Genomic DNA, 20675 nt, shown 5'->3' on the forward strand with positions numbered 1-20675 from the left:
AGAGACAATATAATCAAATGGAAAATAAAGAACTAAATTCAAGAAAGAGGAAGAACAAGACAAAATATATTAAGTGAATTGAAATTTCAGTAAAAAATAATGCAAATAAATCAATAATAATAATAGACGAAAACACGAATTAAAGAAAAAGAAGAAAATACCGAATGTTAAAATGTGTATGCCTGATGTTTTGTTCTGCACTCGTTCTGTTTGTCGTCCTCCTTCAGGCAGAGAGACGGCGGCGCTCTGTCCAGGAAACAAACCCTGTCTTCACGACACCAAGGAGGTTCATTTCCTTAAAACCAGCTGCCAGGACTTCCTGAGCTCCGGTCTGAAGTACCAGCACCTCAGCCCTCCGTCACCAGAGCTCGACTACATCCCCATCAGCGTGGAGCTGAGGGAGCAGGGCACCAGGGCGCTGCTGGAGGTACAGGCAACATGCAGAAATAAAACGATTGATATTACTGTTATCCAACACTCACTCTGCAGCTGAGGAAACAACTTTGTTTTCAATTAAAGCACATCTAAGTTGCTAAACTGCAGGTTTAGTCATCTCCAAGGAGGCGAGATTAGCATCTCAGACGTTGACAAGTTTATTGGCAGAATGTGTTTCTCAGCTCTGTGGAGGTGGAAAGATGTGGAGCTGGAGGTTCTGCAGAGCTACAAAAACCCCTAAATGTTAAAACCACTTGTTGGCACATGAACAGCGTGCCTTTATTGCAAGTAGCTGTCATTTCTAACACATCTGATTGTTAGTTCTTGGGCATCACTTGCGTTTCTCTTCAACACCACCATAACAGTAAAGTTGTGGCAGCATGTGTTGATTTCTACGTGTTAAAACATACAGGCGTACCAAACACGAGTTGGAAAACAAAAAAAGAAAAGAAGAAAGCTGCTGAGGATTAAAACATGTAGGACCGAAAGGCAAGGCGATTTTCTTTTACCTTCACATCCCGGTACGTGTGGGATTAGTTTCTGGGTTTTGAGGGAAAGCGTTGCATCTGAACGTGAAATCAATAAATCATCCTCTCAGATTAAAAGACCACACTCTTGAATTAAGATAATGATCCCATATGTACTCCGCTCCCAGACAGAGTCAGTGTGGTTGCCGGTTCTGATCCACGGTGCGATACAGAATCAGCCGCCCCAGGCCGCCTTCATGGCCTCCTTCATCCTGGAGGTGGACCAGTTCATCCTCACCCCACTCACCATCGCCACTATAGACGCCAAGGACCACGAGACGCAGCAGGAGAGGCTGGTCTTCAACATCACCGCCCCACCCACCGACGGCTACGTCACCCACCTGGACGACCACACTAAGCCCATCCGCTCCTTCACCTGGCTGGACCTCCATGAGATGAAGGTGGCCTACCAGCCGCCCAACAGCAGCCAATCACACCGCAGGAACTATGAGGTACTGGAGGTTCTGCTAATAAAGACAAAGGTTGAAGACAGACATTAGTATCTTTAGTAGGGTTAGTACAAAATAAGTTAATTCGGATGCCATTTTTACAACTGGAGGGTTTGAGTCCAAAATGAAAAAATCAAAACAAAGTGTTCTAATGCAGCTGCAGAAATTAACCTTTAGCTAACCTGAACCAGGCTTTTTAGCTGCTACAAACATAACCTTTAGCTAACCCGAACCAGGCTTTTTAGCTGCTACAAACATAACCTTTAGCTAACCTGAACCAGGCTTTTTAGCTGCTACAAACATAACCTTTAGGTAACCTGAACCAGGCTTTTTAGCTGCTACAAACATAACCTTTAGGTAACCTGAACCAGGCTTTTTAGCTGCTAAACAGAACATTTAGCTAACCTGAACCAGGCTTTTTAGCTGCTAAACAGAACATTTAGCTAACCTGAACCAGGCTTTTTTGCTGCTACAAACAGAACATTTAGCTAACCTGAAAAGCTTGTTAAAGTGAACTGTTGGCTAACTTGAAAAACTTTTTATTTTCCACACAGATACGTGGGAGACATTCTGAATGTGCAGAAAGTTTGAACATAAGCAGATAATTTATAGGCTTTTTAGCTGCTAAACAGAACCTTTAGCTAACCTGAACCGGGCTTTTTAGCTGCTAAACAGAACATTTAGCTAATCTAAACCAGGTTTTATTGCTGCTACAAACATAACCTTTAGCTAACCTGAACCGGGCTTTTTTGCTGCTACAAACAGAACATTTAGCTAACCTGAAAAGCTTGTTAAAGTGAACTGTTGGCTAACTTGAAAAACTTTTTATTTTCCACCCAGATACGTGGGAGACATTCTGAATGTGCAGAAATTTTGAACATAAGCAGATAATTTATAGGCTTTTTAGCTGCTAAACAGAACATTTAGGTAATCTAAACCAGGCTTTTTAGCTGCTAAACAGAACATTTAGCTAATCTAAACCAGGCTTTTTAGCTGCTACAAACAGAACATTTAGCTAATCTAAACCAGGTTTTATTGCTGCTACAAACATAACCTTTAGCTAATCTAAACCAGGTTTTATTGCTGCTACAAACATAACCTTTAGCTAACCTGAACCGGGCTTTTTAGCTGCTACAAACAGAACATTTAGCTAACCTGAAAAGCTTGTTAAAGTGAACTGTTGGCTAACTTGAAAAACTTTTTATTTTCCACACAGATACGTGGGAGACATTCTGAATGTGCAGAAATTTTGAACATAAGCAGATAATTTATGATAAGTTATTTACAGATGAGCTAATAAAGTTCAGTCAGTAACTGAATTAAAATGGATTAGTTTATCACTGAGGTGAAAAGGGGCCACAAACACATTTAAATATTGAATATATATATTTTAAATATTAAATTGGTTAAAATCTTCTGAGGGAGGACCCACATACAAAACCCCACTTATTAAGTGCCCCATCCAAGAAAACCGTCTCTGGCTTCACACGCAGTTTCTGGGAGGAACATTCACTTATTAGTTAAATATAATTACTTTTCACATGGATTTTTTGTTACCTGGGAAGTAATTAATGTGTTGTTTGTCATTCAACTATGTGATTTTTAACAATATATTTTAAATTTTTAATAACAATAGTAGCAACAACAATAAAAATGCCCAGTGGGGCAGTAGCGAGCAGTAGAATCAGCACGCTACACAACACATGAACCATTCCAACACAAAAACATTTTACTCTAGATGGCTGACAGCAGCAGGGACAAGTGAGTTTTTAAATCACCTTGGAAGGTTATATCTACGACCAGATGGGAGCAAACTTTGTATATTTAGGAGAGGTCATTCAGATTTATACCTGCAATTTTACTGCACAGTCTGACAATTCCTTCCAACCTGTTTCTGTTTTGTAAGGACGAAAGAAAAGTTAGAACTGACTCAATAATTCAATTTCATAAAAGTGGTGTCGACATTAAAACCCCTTTGCTTCCGATAAAAATACATATGCTGATGGGCCTTTGCACAAAGAGCCTCAGTATTTGGTTCAAAGGTTAACTTCTTATCAATAACACTTAAATAACAGCAGGAAGAATAGGTAGAAGCTTCTTCCTAAAGTTAATTACCTGTATATGTGTATGTAGCTTCCTCATTTATCATAATGCAAAAGAATAATATTTACATTTTCTCACTCAAAATGCAGAATTTCATAAATTAACAAATATTACATTGCCTATCGTCTTGTTAATCCCATTGATCTGTTTTATGTGAGGTGGAGTTCCAGGCAATAGACGGTTCATATATGACTAGCCCGCCCATCATGGTCCACATTTCCATCAGGGTGGCTGAAACAAACGCACCCAGAGTCTCCTGGAACATGGGTACGTAAAGTCATCGCAGCATCTCTTTTCATTGTTTTAGTCTATCTAAACTGTTTAACCGATCATGTGTTCGTCCTCTGACGTCTCAGGCTTGGACCTGTTGGAGGGTCAGTCTCGACCAATCACGTGGGAGGAGCTGCAGATAGTCGACAGCGACAACATAGATGCGGTCTACCTGGTGGCCGTGGATGGACCTCTTCATGGACGCCTTAGTGTCAGAGGTGAGGTCAAAGTCACTGGGTATCTCTGCCGTAGGGGTTTGACAAGTTCCGCGAGATCTCGAGAGATTAGATTTCTTGTCGGATAAAAAGCTGTCTCGCAAGACTCACGCAATTTACTTTTTTCAAATACTGTCAAGCCGCACATTAGTTTTCTCACGGAGTGAAATACAAACACATTACTGATAAGATCGCGAAGCTAATCAACAGCATACGTCCTCACGCTGTGAATCCAGACAGCTGTGATGAGTGGTGACGTAGCTGGTAGAGTTTTGCAACATAAAACTCTAAAAACTGAAGTGCAACTTTGCTCTGTTTGGGACTGTGAGCTGCAGAAGTTAACGTATGTGGATTTGTGGTGAGGTTTCTGCCTGATCAAAAGTAATTCAGTTACTTTCGGTTTCACGTGCAGCGTGCAGTCCCAGACTGGGTTGTTCAAACGGTCTGAAGGGGATAACGTTACTACCAGCGGATCAATAACGTAACGCACAGCAGAGTAAAGGGCAGGTAGACGTCTCATAACATTCTGCCTTTTCTCTGGACCAGTCGGAGACACAGATCTGTGGAGAGATTCTGAAGTTTTGAACATGAGCAGAAAAACTTCTGAAACACAGGAGCTGTTAAAGTCCAGGAGTTTGTATCTGAATTAAAATTAAAATATAATTTCTCATTGAGGTGAAAAGGAGCCACAGTCACATTTAAAGAGGTCAGTTCCCCAAACAAAGACGCAAAAAGGAGGGAAGACTGAATCCTGACTGAGCAGGGATGAGATTACAGGAGAAAAGTTCATCTATAGGCGAAACGGATCTGAAAGCAGCACAGAATGACTGAGATCTGCACTGACTTAGATTCTGGTATAGTTAGGTTATAGATTTTGAATCATCACCTGCCATCTGAATTTTGTTTTCTCTTTATATAAATAAAATAAATCATCATAAACTGGTGCAGAAACATTCATCAGAATGCAGGAAATGAAGTGATGCTCAAAATGTTCATGTAATTTAGCATGATTTCTTAAAAATAGTGTTAAAATCTCGTCTTGTTTCGATCTCGTGGGTAAAGTCTGAGTATTAACATGAATGTGGTGAAATTTGGGTATAAAGTTCAAAGCAAGACAACAAGAAAAATCCCTGCAGCACATAAAGTGAGTGTAGCCTGAGGATGGAGTCCAGTTACTTTAAGAAAGAACTCCAACCTGATCCTGAGCTCAGGCTTGAACCTAAAAGTCTTTTAATCCCGTGCTGGTATTCCGACACACTCTGCCCTGGGAATTCCCAAAGAACGTCGTCTGGCCTTTTCCGCCCTTTTTCCTCCATGTGTTGCCCATCCGCCAGGGACCGTTGTGTGGCAGGGGAAGCATATGTCTAGTGGCCGTGCATGTGTTTCCTAATCAGGTGTAAAATGGGGCCGCGGCCACTTCGCCAGGGGCCGTGGCAGCGTGGATGCTGTCCCTTCCAGCCCAGCGCGTTGGGAGACGGCCTCTTTGTCTCAAATGGCGAGCGGGACTGAGCAGATTGGAGGGACTTATGCCATTTCATGCCGCCGTGCACAGGGAGCAGATGCACTGTCCCCAAACAGGGTTTCCATGCTACCAGCTAGGAGGAGGCAGCGAGGGAAGGAAAGGGGGGGATGAGGTGGCAGGAGTTGCAGGAGCCCCAAGGGTTTCAGGCACGGAGTTAACCTTTCATGGCTGCTTTGGACCTGTAGAAACACGGGGGAAGCTCAGACAGAGAGGAGGTGTTTGATTTTCTGTCTGGTTTTATCAAACAAGCAGATATTTAGTAATAAAATTACAGTAATCGTGACTTGCAAAAGCACCTCGCAGTGGGCTTTCACTAATCTGTGTTTCCACATTAATTCAGCTTTAACGCACTTAATAATGCACAGCTGTCTTCTGGCCAAAACTTTCTCCTGCTTCCTCTGACGTTTACAAACCATAATTAACACACAGGAGTCTTTTACACTGCGGACGCTGGGGACATGTTCCCACCTCATTTTGCAACGGATTTTGTCCCCATTACTTTTTGAAAGCATTTGTTAAAAATGTTCTGAATAATGGTTTGCACCACGAATATAACAAATTTCATTTGTCAAGAAATGTTAACTAACAAATGAGATGTTTTGACAAAGGTTACACACGGTAATCTTGAGAAGCTGCAGAGCTGCAGTCTCTATTTATTCAACTTGCACTGTAAAGTTCTCCTGTCATTCACGGGTCTTGTGTGAGTTTTGCATGCATGCCGTGCTGCCGACAGCTGCCTGCACGTCGCGGTTCCTCGCGGGTCTATTTCAAGTAGCCTGCTGTTTTAAAAACGATAAAATATTCTCTGTGTGGTTCATCAGCGGTGATAAATTATCCGAACATCCCGCGAGGTGCGAACAACATGTCTCTTTAGCAAGTCGCCACCACACACGTCCACGCTACGCCTTGTTGCATTTAAACGTTTTTATTTTTATATTTCCCTGTTGCTTTTGTGTTTTATGTAAAGCACTTTGAATTACCTTGTTGATATACAAATAAACTCGCCTTGCCTTACACATGCACACTGACGCCTCAGGGTTAGGGTTACAATTTAGGATTTATTCAAACACTTTAAAAACATTTATTGAAAGTTTTATTCTTTCTACATGTTTATTTACAGCATTAAACATTGAAATGTGTCTTGTAACAGGCTGTATATTAATTTATTGGGAGAAAACTGGTAGTTCTATGTACAATCAGACGTTGAGCACCCCCATATCTCCAGAATGGCGTGATCCTCGTTTCGCGAAGCTTCGACTGTGAGATTGACAGTCGAATCAGGCTCCGCCCATCGAAGCATCAAGTCTTCCACTATTGGGGGTCAGCCCTGATGTATTCTCTTTAGCTAACCTTGTTATTCCTTAAGTTGTTGTTATGTTTTGATGTTTTCAGGCTTGTTATCACTGGGCTGACTTGCTGTATATGTACCGGGGGTTTCGGTGTTGTTTGATTGACCTGGTGTTGCAGCTGTGGGTGTGATCGACGGTTCTTACTTTTGTGGTCAACATTGTGCATATTCTGCTGATTTATTTTTTTTTCTTTTTGACTGTAGTATCCTACTCTACGCCCTTTTGGTGCGCCGTTGAGCAATAATTTCCCGGTGTAATTTGTAATGAACTACTCCAAACTCATACTGATCCCCCGTTCCATTTTCTAAAATCACAATATGTTCATCTGAGCCCTAATGTCCCCTCCACTTTTCAACACAAAGTGTAATAAACACCACACCTGTGACTACGGCTGGGCACGGTACAGCAGAGTCGACGATGACAACACTTACACGAGCAATCTGTCCAAACATTTATAAAAAGTGTCATATCCAATCAGAGAAACCCACAGTTTTCGACAGCTCGTAGTTCATCTACCTCAGGTATGTTTGCGAGCAGCCTAGAGCCCACACAGAGTTAACTAAATAATACGAACATGATTAAAAGTAACCATTAGCCAGCTGATCGTCCAGCTGTGGGTAGTTCATAAATTCATGCAGTAAATAATTATACATTTCATTCGTTTTACCTTTTACATCATCTCAGCATTATAGTGATTTGTTAAAAATATTGCTGTTTCTTTTGTTGTAGCTTTTAATAATGTGTTTATTATTTATTTTACATTTCAGAAAATAAATAAATACATTTTTGTTTCCTTTTTTTTCTCTTAAAAACTAATAAAAAGAATGAACGTATATTTCATTTGAAGGGTTTCGGAGGCCTGAGGAATTGAGCATTTTGAATACGTCAGCATCATTTTGTGTAAAAGAAAATATGATTTGTTCTTTAATTTCACTCATAATTATCTCACGAGGGGTCTGGAGCCACGGGTTTAGAAGGTTGCCCAAAAAGTCTGGTTATGAGCCAGTGTACAGTTATTTTAGGGAAGGATATGAATTTAATTTAACTCCACAAACAGACAGAAGCCTGCATGTGTGGGTGAATGAGGGAGGGAGTGTGTTTGTAGACTGAAGGACAGAGAAACTTTTATTTGGTAATCATTGTATTTAATTCAGTGTAATTCTGTGGTTGGTTATTGGAGGGTATAAGAACGACTGTCTCATGAAATGTGTCCAGCCAGGTTTTTACTTGCATACAGCAGAAATACAGCAGTTTAACAGGTTTAATGTGATGCGTTGACCCGGAGAGTTACAGTTTGGTTTAGTTGACAACAAACATGTTTCTGTGGCTTAATTGTTTAGAAAAAAAAAGTCAACTTCCAACAGCAGATTTACTGTAGAAAAATACTCTCAAGTCATTTTGAACCAGCGTTTCTAAACGACTGTTGACGCAAGAAATACAACTTGAAATGATCTTGTGAATAATGACTTTCGTGGTCTCCTGCTGGAGAGGAGGTGAAAAGGGAAAGTTGGGTCAACAAAAGACCACTTTTCATTTTCTGTTTACTACAAACAGTCGACGCTGGTTTCTTTTAACCTTTCTGTAACCACAATCCAGTATTTTATTTCCTAAACATAACCAAAATCAGCCATCTGGACGTTGGGTTTGTGAGGAGAGGACAAAATAAATTGGACTCTTTCCCTCCTCCTGAATTAAAAAATGAACCCACCAGTTCCTCTCTTATGATTTTAATAACCTTCTTTGCCTTTTTCCTTCTTGTCGCTTTATTTTCTTTGTTCCCTGCTTCTCATCGGGTCTTTCATCTTCTCTTTAAACCACAAACCATGACAAAAACCGAGCAAACCATACATAACAGCGCAGTATAGCAGTTGGATGGTTGTTGAAACTTTTGTCCCACTAGACCAGTCCCTCCCCCCCCCATGTTGGACTGTGTCATTTTATCTCCTCAGTTCTGGACTCTTGTTAAGAAGGAACAAAGCTGACGTTGGCTCCGCTCTCCATGCATGTGTGGGGCCCTGTAGGAAGCAGTTAGTGGGTCCTGTGGTGGAGCTGTGTCTCTGAGGAGAGCGCCGCTGAGCCTCCATGCTGCGACTCGGGGGCGACGGCGCTGCAGCGCGGGGACAGTCACTGCAGGCTCGGTCCAACGCCTTCAGCCAAATGGATGGCTGCCTGTCCCGCCACACACACACACACACACACACACACACACACACACACACACAGTCTCCCATCCTTAATGGGCCTGTTGCCCAACGCCACCTTTGGGCCCAATTACCAAGTTGTTTCCATCAGTTGGACCAGTAGCCAGTTTCCCTCAGTAAAGTTGCTAATGAGGTTCGGGCTCGCGACCGTTCGTCTCTCAATCTGTCTGCTGACCTTGCCCTTCTGTCTCTCTGGCACGCGCAGGGAGGCAGGAAGCCCCCATCCTGGCAACCGGGCGGGCACCGGGAAGGACGCCATGTTTTTACCCCACCGGTGTTCACAGCACAAACCCCAGCCAGCGCCTCGCGGTGCCTTCAGGCGCTAAGAGAAACTTGTTATTTCCAAGTGACAATGGGAGAGAAAATGGAAAAACGGTGCATGTGTTGGAGACGGCGGCTGAATCAAAGTGCGAAGCTTTGGCTGAGAACGGATCCGTCCTCTGACAGCAACACATGTCCGCCAGTCATGTGACGCTGTGCTGTTAGCGTTAGCATGGTGTAGAGTGTGAGGAAGGCCAGCCAGCAGCAGAGAGCTGGCAGACGCTCACGGCCTACATTTCATTAATGTAGGACAGAGAAGTTTCTCATGTTCAACTCTTCTGACTAACAAACGCTAACAAACACTTCAGACTCCACGGTTTGTATTTGAAGCTATAATCAGCTGTTCAGGAGAGAATTCTAAAAACATCATTTTGTGGAGTTAAAACTACAAAAGAAATTTAATTATGATGATACATCTTTGAAGTATTTGTCCAAATATTTCTTCTCTGAATCTGAAGACATAAATTTACTTTTCAGCTGCCTCTATGATTGCAACGTTGGTGCGTGGTGAGATTGTTAAAATAAATGTCATGAATATTTCTCCAATATAGATCGATATAAAGCAAATGCATGAAGTCACATTAAAGACATAAATCTAATAAATAAAATTTAAATAAATGTATTTCATCCAGCGCACTGTGTTTCAAAGCTTTTCTTTAAATACATAATGTGATCGTATCATCACAACACAGTTTCACTGAAAGGTCAAGTAATGACAGCTGCAAAGTTGCTCTTGTGAGTTTTGTTTTAAAGCTTCTGATTTAACTCAAATATGAAAAGTCGAATTCACGTTTTAATGTTTACATTTGAATTTGTTCTATATCTAGATATCTATCTGTCGGTCTGTCTATACAGTATCTCACAAAGTGAGTACATCACTCACATATTAGTAAATATTTGATTATATCTTTTCACAACACTGAAGAAATGACACTTTTCTACAGTGTAAAGTAGTGAGTGTGCAGCTTGTATAACAGTGTAAATTTGCTGTCCCCTTAAAATAACACATCACACAGCCGTAGATATAATCAAATATTTACTAATATGTGAGTGATGTACTCTCTTTTGTGAGATACTGCATATCTAGATACATGCTGTATGTACCACACACAGTCACAAACTCTCGTGGTGTTTCCTGTTTTCCGCCAGGTGGGAAGGCGTTCATGTTTCGTGTGCGGGACCTGAGGGAGGGCGTGGTCGTCTACCATCACTGCGACAGCGACACCACCCGAGACCACATCGTCTTCCGCATCAGCGACGGCCGTCACAGCATCCGCCACAAGTTTCCCATCAACATCCTGCCCAAAGACGACTCTCCGCCCTTCCTCATCCACAACGTGGCGGTGGAGGTGGAGGAGGGCGGGGCCGTGAGGCTGGAGGAGTACATGCTCTTAGCCTCCGACCTGGACTCCAGCGACGACTACATCCTCTACCAGATGGTCTCCAGCCCCCGGGCAGGGCGGCTGGTCAGGAAGACCTCCACCCACGGGACAGGTGAGGGAGCGGCGTGTTTAGATTGATTAAAGGATAAATAAGAATAAATCTTTAAGTGAGTTTAGATGTGTGTAAATGGTGTCAGCAGGTCCAAAACATTGTGTAAATATCAGGCCATCAAACGCGTTATGTTTTTAATTTTACATCAGATTTATTGTTTTTTTTCACCATACAGTTATTAAGAATCTTTCGTGTAACATTAACTTTTATAGTTTATACAAATACTGTAGAAACTGCCAGTGTAAGACGTTACAAGTTCTCTCTTTGGCCCCATGTTTTATTTAGAAAAGCATAGAATCGTCCTTAAAATCGTTTCTACTCTCAGCTTAAACTTTCACTAAAGATAAGATGTTCCTTTATTGATCCCCCCTGTGGGGGAAATTCAGATTGGCCCAGCGGCACAGGGGAATGTAGTGCGAAGAGGACTGAGAAAGAACAAAATACAATAAAACAGGGTCTTAAATTAACTGCCACTAAGAAATGTTATCTGCCACTTTTGAAATATATGGACAAACTGAAGGAATAACATTCAGCTCATTCAGGCATCATTTAATGTAAATAATGTCATTTAAGCTCCATTATCTATTTAGACAAAACAATAAATGCATGTTTGCATGCACAAAAGGACAGATGTCTTTCAGTACAAGACGATCACCCCACTTTACTGAACAGCCAGGTATTTCAACTGAAGATAAATGATAATAGTGGGTAAGACACGTTCCTTTGGTGTGAGAGACCTGAGTTCGAATCCACTGTGAAACACCAGTGTGTCCCTGAGCGAGACACTTTCCTCCAGAATCTGACACATATAGCAGCAAGCGTCAGCCAAATGAATAAATGTAAAGTAATTATGTGAAGATGCACAAGCAATATAATATTATTATTATTATTATTATATATGTCAGCCATCCTAAAAAGAAAGCGGGTTGGAAAGGGACAGAGTTAAATGGGTTGCAAGATGAGCAATGGAGGAGATGACATATATTATTATACATTATGTTAATTTCACAGTAAGATCATTTGAGAGTCAAGTCATAGCATGAAATAATATCAAGCAAAGACAGGAGACAAGAAACAAAAAGGTTGTGTACATGTGTATTTCTGTTGTGCATTTTCCCGTATGGGGAAAAGTAGGTAGTAATTAAATAAAACATACAGTTGCCAGAGCTTGTTTTAAATGGTGTTAATTGTGTTGTAATTTTGATATTAAGAAAATGAAATGTTTAGCCTTAATAACAATCTATAGAATAAAATCTCTGAGTTCAGCCTCAGGTGTTGACACAACTGTAAGGTGGTTGGAATATCATGCAGGTAATTGTCTGAGAAGCACTCACACATCTTAATTCTTTTAGTTTCTTACACCACACTCTTCTTACACCTGAATGTTGGCGCTGATTCATGCAAAGGATTGGAACTCAGCTGCGTAGTTGGCCACTTAATTTAATTTAATGCACTGTTATCAGTCACTTCCACTGCCACCAAATAACAAAGTAACTATTTTTCTTTCTTCTTAGAAAGCTCATTAAATTTAACAGTTTAATAAATGTTTGTGGCTGTCTTTTCTTTTTCAGGATGGCATCATTTTACTACCTAAAATATAAATTACGATAAATAGAAACGATTACATTAGTTACCATAAACCATCAGTCTTTCGGTACAAGAGCCAAACTTCACACTCTCTCAGCCTCATTTTCCAAAACACAGATCACTTCCGTTTCACATAAATTCTCGGGTCATTTCTAAGCAAAACAGAAATCCAGATTGATGCTCGTCGTCTCATCGTTCGGCTCGATCTGTCCGTACAGGATCTCCAGTGGACAGTTTCCTGCAGAGAGACCTGATCCAGGGTCAGATCTACTACCAGCACTCAGGGGAGGAACAGTTTGAAGACTCCTTCGACTTCACGCTGTCCGACAGCCACCAGCCGCCCAACCTCTCCCAGACATATGTGAGTCAAAACTAAATCTACATCTGGCCTGAAAGCAGCGCAACACAATATCAACACTTTCCTCTCATCGGAAAAGAAAAGTCACACTAACCCCCCTCCCCTCTCTGTGGATCCAGACCGTGGTGGTCCATGTTTTCCCGGTGAAGGACCAGCTTCCGGTGGAAGTTTCCGGCAGCGTTCGCTCTCTGACGGTGAAGGAGACGGAGCTGGTTTACGTCACTCAGGCTCACCTGCACTTCACTGACAGAGAGCATCCGGACACGGACCTGACCTACGTCATCACACAGCCCTGCTTCAGCCCAATGCATCCTGGGTAAGGACGGGGCAGGACCGATTTAGCCTGTTTAGTCTAGCTTAGCACAAGGTAGGGCTGCATGATTTGAAGAAAGTCATATTGCGATTATTGTGCACGATTTGCGATTCGATTATTAACAAATGGAGTCTGCTCGCTTAGTTATCAAAATACAAAATACATTTTGAAACGTGTATTTCTCAACTTGAACAAAGGTTTTAAATAATAAACAGTATTACGGTAGGTTGTTGTCCTAACACAAGGGCTGGAAACTGATAATCAGGCTCAGTCAAAAGCTAGAAAATAAAGCTTCCTGTGCTGTGGAGAAGAAATACGTATTGGTCCTGAAATTAAACCCCCTTTTTATTCTCTTACTTGTTTAGGCTGATGGATGCAGGACGATTGTTCTACACAGACAGCACCAGCAGCATGAAGAGAGACCACATGGTGCCGGTGTTAAAGTCCTTCACACAGGTTTGAAATCCTGAGATTTACAGGCAGCACGACGCTGCAGAGATAAATGTGATAATTATTGACTAAACACTGATCAGAAAACTGACCAAACGATCTCGCCTCAAGGTCCATTTAGTAGCTGCTCTGGAGCTTTTGATCAGCAGGTGGAGTTTGCAGGTGACAGAATTGCAGGACTTCTCATCTCCCTGATCTTGGAGGTCATCTCTAAGGTTTACCAGCTGTTCTGGAGCTGTTGATCTGATTTACATCTGTCAGGGTTCTCGGTCATCCAGGTCATAGTTATCCAAGGAAGGTTAAAATCAGGGGCAACTAGTTGAAGATACACGACAACTTTTCGTCCCTCAACCGAGAGACGTCTTCAGTTCAGACTGACTGGTACGGAAACTCAGCTATTTAACCTCTGAGGGTCAAGAGGATTTATAAGAACAGCATTGTAAGGGGGGGATAAGTGGTTTCGTGGACCTCCTCACCTGTTAAGCGCAGGTTTCTAAACCCAGGTGTAAATGACTTCCTTGACACAAAACCATTCATCCTCTCTGTCTAAAATAAGAGCAAATTAAAAGCAAACACTAAAACCACAACTTTACACTAACAATGTCTATTTAGAACAATAAAGCAACAGTCCGCTTTCATACAACTGCTGTAGTTTATTTTTCAAAAGTGCTTATAGGTTTTATAAGTGGAGAATGTTCTGCAGGCTGCATCACGAGCCACATGTTCCTCGATGTACTTTAAACCTTAACTTAAAACTTTTTTAAAGCTGGGTCTCCGACGTTGCCAGTGTTGCGTTGGACAGATTAGTGCTGCGGTGTTTATGAGAGAGAGAGGATGTGCTGCGCGAATGCACTACGGCGCTGATCTGCAATCAAATAAGATTTTAAATGGGCCTAAAATAAAAACAAAATCAGTATGTGGCGGGCCGCCACAAATAAATGAACGTATAGGAAACACTGCCTTTCCTCTGTGACTGGCCGACCTGTCTAACCTCACGGGAGCTTGTGGAGTTTCTCAACCTCGAGCACATTTTCAATTCGCCTTTGGTAAAACTGCCAATATTCAAATTCTACACAGTTGATTTCTCGCCTGAAAACCGCTCACAAGTGTATTTAGTGATGAAAATGCGGACAAAACTTGTAACGAAAGCCGTTCTGCTGTTCGCCTCTTTCTCCTCGCATGAAAGCTTCTTCTTCGTGAGTCTCGCAGTCAAGCAGACAGTGGAAGCGGTACTGCCTGGTACTTCCTGTAGTGTAACGACGCGGCGTCAATGAAATTTGACGTCGACAATAAGAATTTGTATGGTTGCAGCCCTCCTGTCCTTAACCAGTCCAGCCTGCCTTGAATCTTATTTGCAAAACATTTTCCACTCTGTGTTAAAACTGCATTCCAGCGGCCCCAGGTACATATATTCTGCAAAAGTCTAAGGTAGGTGCTTCGGTATTTGCTGAGTCGAAGGCAGCTGGACTGGATTCTTTAAGATGTTTCACTTCAGACGGACAGGTGTGGAGGCCTTTAATCACCGTACAGTTGCTCACACATGCAGAGTTGTTGAGGTCAGGAGTTTTCTTTGACCTGGGTGGATCTTCAGACATACCGTCCGGTCTTTGGGGAGGTTCGTAAAGAAATCAAATCAGCTGTATTGAAGAAAAGCACTTGAATAAATATACTGAGTTACTCTGCCCTGTGCTCTCCCAGCACGCAGTGAACCACATGAAGGTGGCCTTCATGCCTCCCGTGGAGGACATCGGCCCGGAGCCGCTGTTCGTCCAGTTCGTCTTCTCCGTCAGCGACCACCACGGCGGCACCGTCTCCGGCCTCCTCTTCAACATCACGGTCACCCCCGTGGACGACCAGGCGCCAGAGGTCAGAGGTCAAACAGAGGCCGAGCTTTGAATGATGACGATCGTTTTTGATTAAATGTTCTTGCACCTTGAGTTTGAAGATCCAGATTTGCTGGTTGATCCTCTGTGTGCTCGTCAGGCCTTCACCAACCTGCTGCGGGTGGAGGAGGGCGGAGGGGCCTTCGTGACGGAGGAGCACCTCCTGGTTCAGGACCGGGACAGCCGGGAGGAGGAGCTGAGGGTGGAGGTTCAGAGGACGGCTCGTCGCGGCCGGCTGGAGCTGCAGGGCCGAACGCTGCTGCAGGGAGACGGGTTCACCCTGCAGGACCTGAGAGGACTCCGGCTCCGGTGAGACAGAGCTGGTGCTGGACTTGGCTTTAGGTTCAGATGAGGGTTTGAGCTTTGTGTTTAAGTTGAGTGGAATGACCCTTTAACCATCACAGCTACAGTTTAATACCAGCTTTTTATGAGAATCTACGTTATAGAACAGAAAAGCTGAATTATAGATTGAAGGTGTGGATTTTTACAAAGCACTAAAAAGTTAACGGAAGTGTTTTAGTTGCCTAAAGTCCTGGATATACTTGCTTTTTAACAATGAGTAGACGGGCGTAGGCGACGCAAACGGCATTGTTCACGTACTCCTGAATCCACTAGGGAGCAGATCAGGACCGGATCATCTTCCTTGACAACCTCCGAATGTGCACATCAAACCAAACACGGCGACACTCGAGCAGGTTGTGATTTTAATGAGACGACATAACGATCTTGGTAATTGCGGACAAGCTCCAGGAGTTTTACTCTAAACATCCCGCCTTAAATCTCCTTTTCTTTCAACTGACCTTCTTTTTCTTTTGTGTTAAACGGCGGTTGGCAAACCAACTTCTTACCGCCACTACCTGGGCTGGTGCGTGGAGCAGGAGTTTGCTGCTGACATACTGCCCCCACGTTCATGGGCTGAATTACATCTCGCCGACGCGTAGCGTTAATTTCTGGGGACGTGCAGAGTGCGGGATGTCCAGGGCTTTAAGTGAATCATCGCTGCCATGTTTTTATTAGATGTTAGAGAAACTTGATTGGAGATAATCTGGAGGTTTCCAGAATCTTCTAATATCAGCGTTGTTTCTGATAGTAGGGTCGATGGTCTGGAGAAGAAATGTAGGGTCCAGTGTTTTTTGTACAGTCAGACTAAAAGTGAGGAAGTCTCCACGTTTGCTGCTTCAACTCTGACAAGTGTGTTTCTCACAAAACGTTTTCATGAAGGTTTAACTCCCAAACCGTCCTCACTGCTCGGCAGAGCTGCGTCAGGTTTCATTTTTAAAACAAAGGTAACAGAAAGTTTAGATGGTTTTCTCCCCCACATCACTGGTTCACATTAAATAGTGTCATGGACTTGGAAGAAAAAAAATTTCAAATAAAACCCAGGTTTTGATAAACAGAAGAAACAGTTAAATACAGTCAGATAATGCAAAGCGGATGTTGGCAGGCATGATCAAAGCTGTGTGAATATTACAGAGAGCTAACTGTAATTAGATGCTTAGATGGTTGAGTTACATGATTAGACACTGCAGACGTGTAAACGCTGACCCACATGCACTGATTCCTCTGTAAACTGTAAGTCTGCACCTTATTTGTTTACAGTGTTCACGTCACCGCGATCCAGCAGCTGAACCCACAGTAACATAAACCGAAACCTCAGCAGGAAATAACGTTCGGAAGAGCGTATTTAAATGTAGGAGCGTGATTGGTCTCTGTGTGAGTTTATCCTTGTACCCACAAATCTTTTGAAACGTTCTCGTGTGCAGCCTCAGTTCACTCCAACAAACCTAAAGAAATGATGCTTTTGTATGGTTTTCATTTTGACAAGCTCTCTTCTGTGCTTTATAAAGAGACTAAAGAAAGACTTTGACTTGATTTAGGATTGTTGTTGAAGGCCATCGTTACGATTTTTCCGGTGAAGTTTGATGCACCAATTTGTGCTTCTGACCAAATAACTCGACAGAGCGAGCCGACCAACAGAGACACAAAGTTATGTTGTTGTTTTAGTCAATGGTACAAATACTTCTTTTTAATAAACCGTTCTTAATAAACTTCTTGTCCACTTAGCAACCGAGCGGCTCATTCATTTCCCCTCTTCACTAACTGTTTTATTGGTGAATCAACATCAGATTTCTCAGCCCGAGCCGACTGAAGCCTGTGTTGTGTTTGTTTTATCCTCCCCATAACAAAGCCTATCCTACTGTTGCAGCCATTAAAACTTAGTTCACTTCAGTTTTCAAATAGCAAAGTGGTTTTATCCCGTTTGGAGCGTTTTTGTTTGTTAAATTAATGTCGTCTTTGTTTAAATGATGACCAAGCAGCCGACAGTGAGTTGACAATCAATTTAGCCTCTCAAATCAACACACGATTTGCCTACAATAACAACACAAGCAGATCACAATGTTAGTTTAAGCTTTTATTATCACTACCAAGGCATTTCTTTATTTACATGCTGAGGCAGGCGGCAGCTGCTGCTGCTCGCAACGGCGTGCTGAAAAACAAACGGACTACAATCTAAACAATAATAAAAACATGCAGCTTGTCTTACCTCAGTGTTTCCTCCAGAATGACAGTGTAACTGTGGCGGGGGGGCCGTCCATATGGACTACCAGCTATATACAGCGTGCTAGCTTTGAAAACCCAGCTGTATTCTCACATTAGCTTAGCTCTACTTATTAACTAGGCTGCTTACATGCTGGCTAATAACTTATTTTCAGCTGTCCGACATTGACAGCGTCGTGTTGAGCGAGAGGATGTGCTGCGCAATTCTAATAAATAGCAGTTCAGCCACCAGCCTGACTGTAGTCACTGTGTTCAGACTGCAGGCCAATGTGACCCAAATCTTTTTATGACAGTGTGAACAGGCCAAGTCACACGGAATCTGATCTTTTCCAGTTCGGAATTGGGCCACTTCCATATGTGGTCCAAATCCGATCCAGATCGGATCTTTTTAAATGAGTCTGGACACTCAGGTCGGAACTGATGCGACTTTGACGTCACTCTAGAGCAGCTGTTGTCACAGTTCTGCTGCAGACGGAGCCGCGCTGAACGAAAAAGCTCCACAAAAAGTCATAATTAAACATGCGGCTCTCTTCCTCCTCTACCTCGCTGTCATCTGCTCACAAACTCCCTTTCTTCCACCTGAAATCCAGCGGACCGCCAGCTCTCTGCTGAGTTATGTGCATGCTACTTGTCCGAGCGGACACAGTGGCGAGACGGAGACGGAGTTGTGGGGCAGTTGCGTTGTCCAGCGCCAGAAAACGTAATGAAAAGAACAGAAAGTTGTGAACACTTGTCATAATCAGGGAGAAATGTGACCCGTGAGAGGACAATGAAAAACGGGAGTCTCCTGTGAGCTAACAGGATCTAACTTCTTCTGAGCATGCGGGTCACTTTCAGGCCGCGGACAGTTCACACTGGAGTCTGATATGGGCGCATTTAAACAGCAATTAACTGTCAAACAAAAAAAATAAATTAAGCATTAAGGCCTGGAGTCTGAACGCAGCCTAAACGTCTGGAATTAGTCGCTTTAGACGGTGTGACAACAACAAACGTGTCAGTTTATTTCATGTAACACCGTGTGAGGTGACTCTAATAAAATCTTGTTCACAGTCTGTGTCAGGCTGTACGATGTCTGTTTGACGCTGTCAGACTGTGAGCGCAGCAATGCGCCATCCCCTCGCGTCACCCATCTGGTACGTCTTCCGACTGTGCTCTTTGTGTCGCAGGTACATCCACGATGACTCCGAGACCACTGAGGATGAAGTGGATCTGAAGGTGACGGACGGTGTGAACTCAGCAGACGTCGTCCTGCTGGTACAGGTGAGCTTCCTGCTGCCAAAACAGGAAATACTTCATCAGTCAGCTTCCTGTCAGAGCTCCTGTTTCTATCTCACATCCAACTGGAATCCACTTGTCCTTCATATTATGCAAATGTCATATCTTATTATGAACCAAAGTATTGTTAAAGAGGTTCATAAGAACTGGGTTTTAAAGAGGAGTTTTGAATTCTGTAATAATGACTATTTGGACGCGCGCGGGCGCCATCCCGTGAAACTGTCGCCTCACGCACACCTGCTGCCAGAGTGGAATTGTCTTGAACTTTTATCTATGAGACTGATCTTGCTGTTTGTGAGTTTCCTGAATTATGTAACGGTACATAAACAGGAAATGACCTTCGCTGCCGTCTCTTGTTCAATAAAATGATGTACATTTTTTCATGCTGCGTCTGTGATGGGAACCTCGCGCCTCTCCTGGTGTCCTCAGGTCCTGCCGATGAACGATGAACCTCCCCAGCTGGGTGGGGGTCTGCGGGGGGAGCTGAGCTGCGAGGAGGGGGGGCAGGTCCAGGTGACGGTGGACTACTTGTCGGCCACAGACCGGGACAGCGATGACTCCAGACTGACCTACATGCTGGCTCGGAGTCCAGCCAGAGGGGAGCTGCGGAGAGCTGGACTCACCGTGGACAAGTTCTCCCAGCAGGACCTGCTGCAGGGACACATCCACTACGTCCACACAGGTGAGGGGCATCATGGGAGCTGGGTGGGAAGAAATCATTACTCATTTAATCAGAGTCCTTTTGTGATTGTTTTGTAGATGCATTTTTGATGAACGACGGCGGTCAGTGCTAAGCTCACTGACAAACACATTGCATTTCCTGTGACTACTTCATAATAAAAGTCAACTTCTGTTTTGCCAGTTAAATGCTTTTAATGTGAAGCTACTGCAGCAGGAAATGTTTATTTTGCATTAGCAGTAACTTAAGACAGCTTTTTCTGGGAATTTTGTGCCACAGATACACAGTTCATAATATAGCAAATATATGAATATTGCAATACTTTGATCAGTGGCCACTCTTTGGGCCGGATGTGGGCCACGGGCCGCCAGTTGATCACTGTCCTGCAGTATCATTAATAGGGGTGTGACGAGACACTTAACCCATGAGATCAAGACGAGATTTTAACAATATATTTAAGAAATCTTTAAAGCTGAATTATATGAAATTTTGAGCACTAAACACTTCATTTCCTACATTCTGGTGAAAGTTTCTGCACCAATTTATGGTGGAAATGTCTTAATTTATGTAAAGGGAAACACACAATTCAAGTAGCAAGTGACATTTCAAAATATAAACTATGAAAGTGCTGCTCTCAGATCTGTTTCTCCTGTAGATCAACATATTTATTATCATCCCTGCTGAG

At 42.9% G+C, this 20675-nt stretch overlaps 1 protein-coding gene across 2 annotated transcripts in view; it reads left to right on the forward strand.

The window, feature by feature from the left end:
- Window positions 1-20675, forward strand: part of frem1b (Fras1 related extracellular matrix 1b) — a 102099-nt gene that overhangs the window by 17343 nt on the left and 64081 nt on the right. For both annotated transcript variants that reach the window (XM_038714957.1, XM_038714956.1), the window contains exons 6-17: window positions 228-427; window positions 1091-1414; window positions 3673-3781; window positions 3871-4002; window positions 10542-10886; window positions 12692-12834; window positions 12951-13147; window positions 13510-13600; window positions 15293-15460; window positions 15578-15786; window positions 19203-19296; window positions 19741-19993. In XM_038714957.1, coding sequence (XP_038570885.1) covers window positions 228-427; window positions 1091-1414; window positions 3673-3781; window positions 3871-4002; window positions 10542-10886; window positions 12692-12834; window positions 12951-13147; window positions 13510-13600; window positions 15293-15460; window positions 15578-15786; window positions 19203-19296; window positions 19741-19993 — 2265 coding nt within the window. The remainder of the gene's footprint in view (window positions 1-227; window positions 428-1090; window positions 1415-3672; window positions 3782-3870; window positions 4003-10541; window positions 10887-12691; window positions 12835-12950; window positions 13148-13509; window positions 13601-15292; window positions 15461-15577; window positions 15787-19202; window positions 19297-19740; window positions 19994-20675) is intronic.

Source organism: Micropterus salmoides, unplaced genomic scaffold (genome assembly GCF_014851395.1).
Source record: "Micropterus salmoides isolate LMB-PRFRI ecotype aquatic unplaced genomic scaffold, ASM1485139v1 Ms_hic_scaffold_13, whole genome shotgun sequence".
In the NCBI taxonomy this organism is placed as follows: Eukaryota; Metazoa; Chordata; class Actinopteri; order Centrarchiformes; family Centrarchidae; genus Micropterus; species Micropterus salmoides.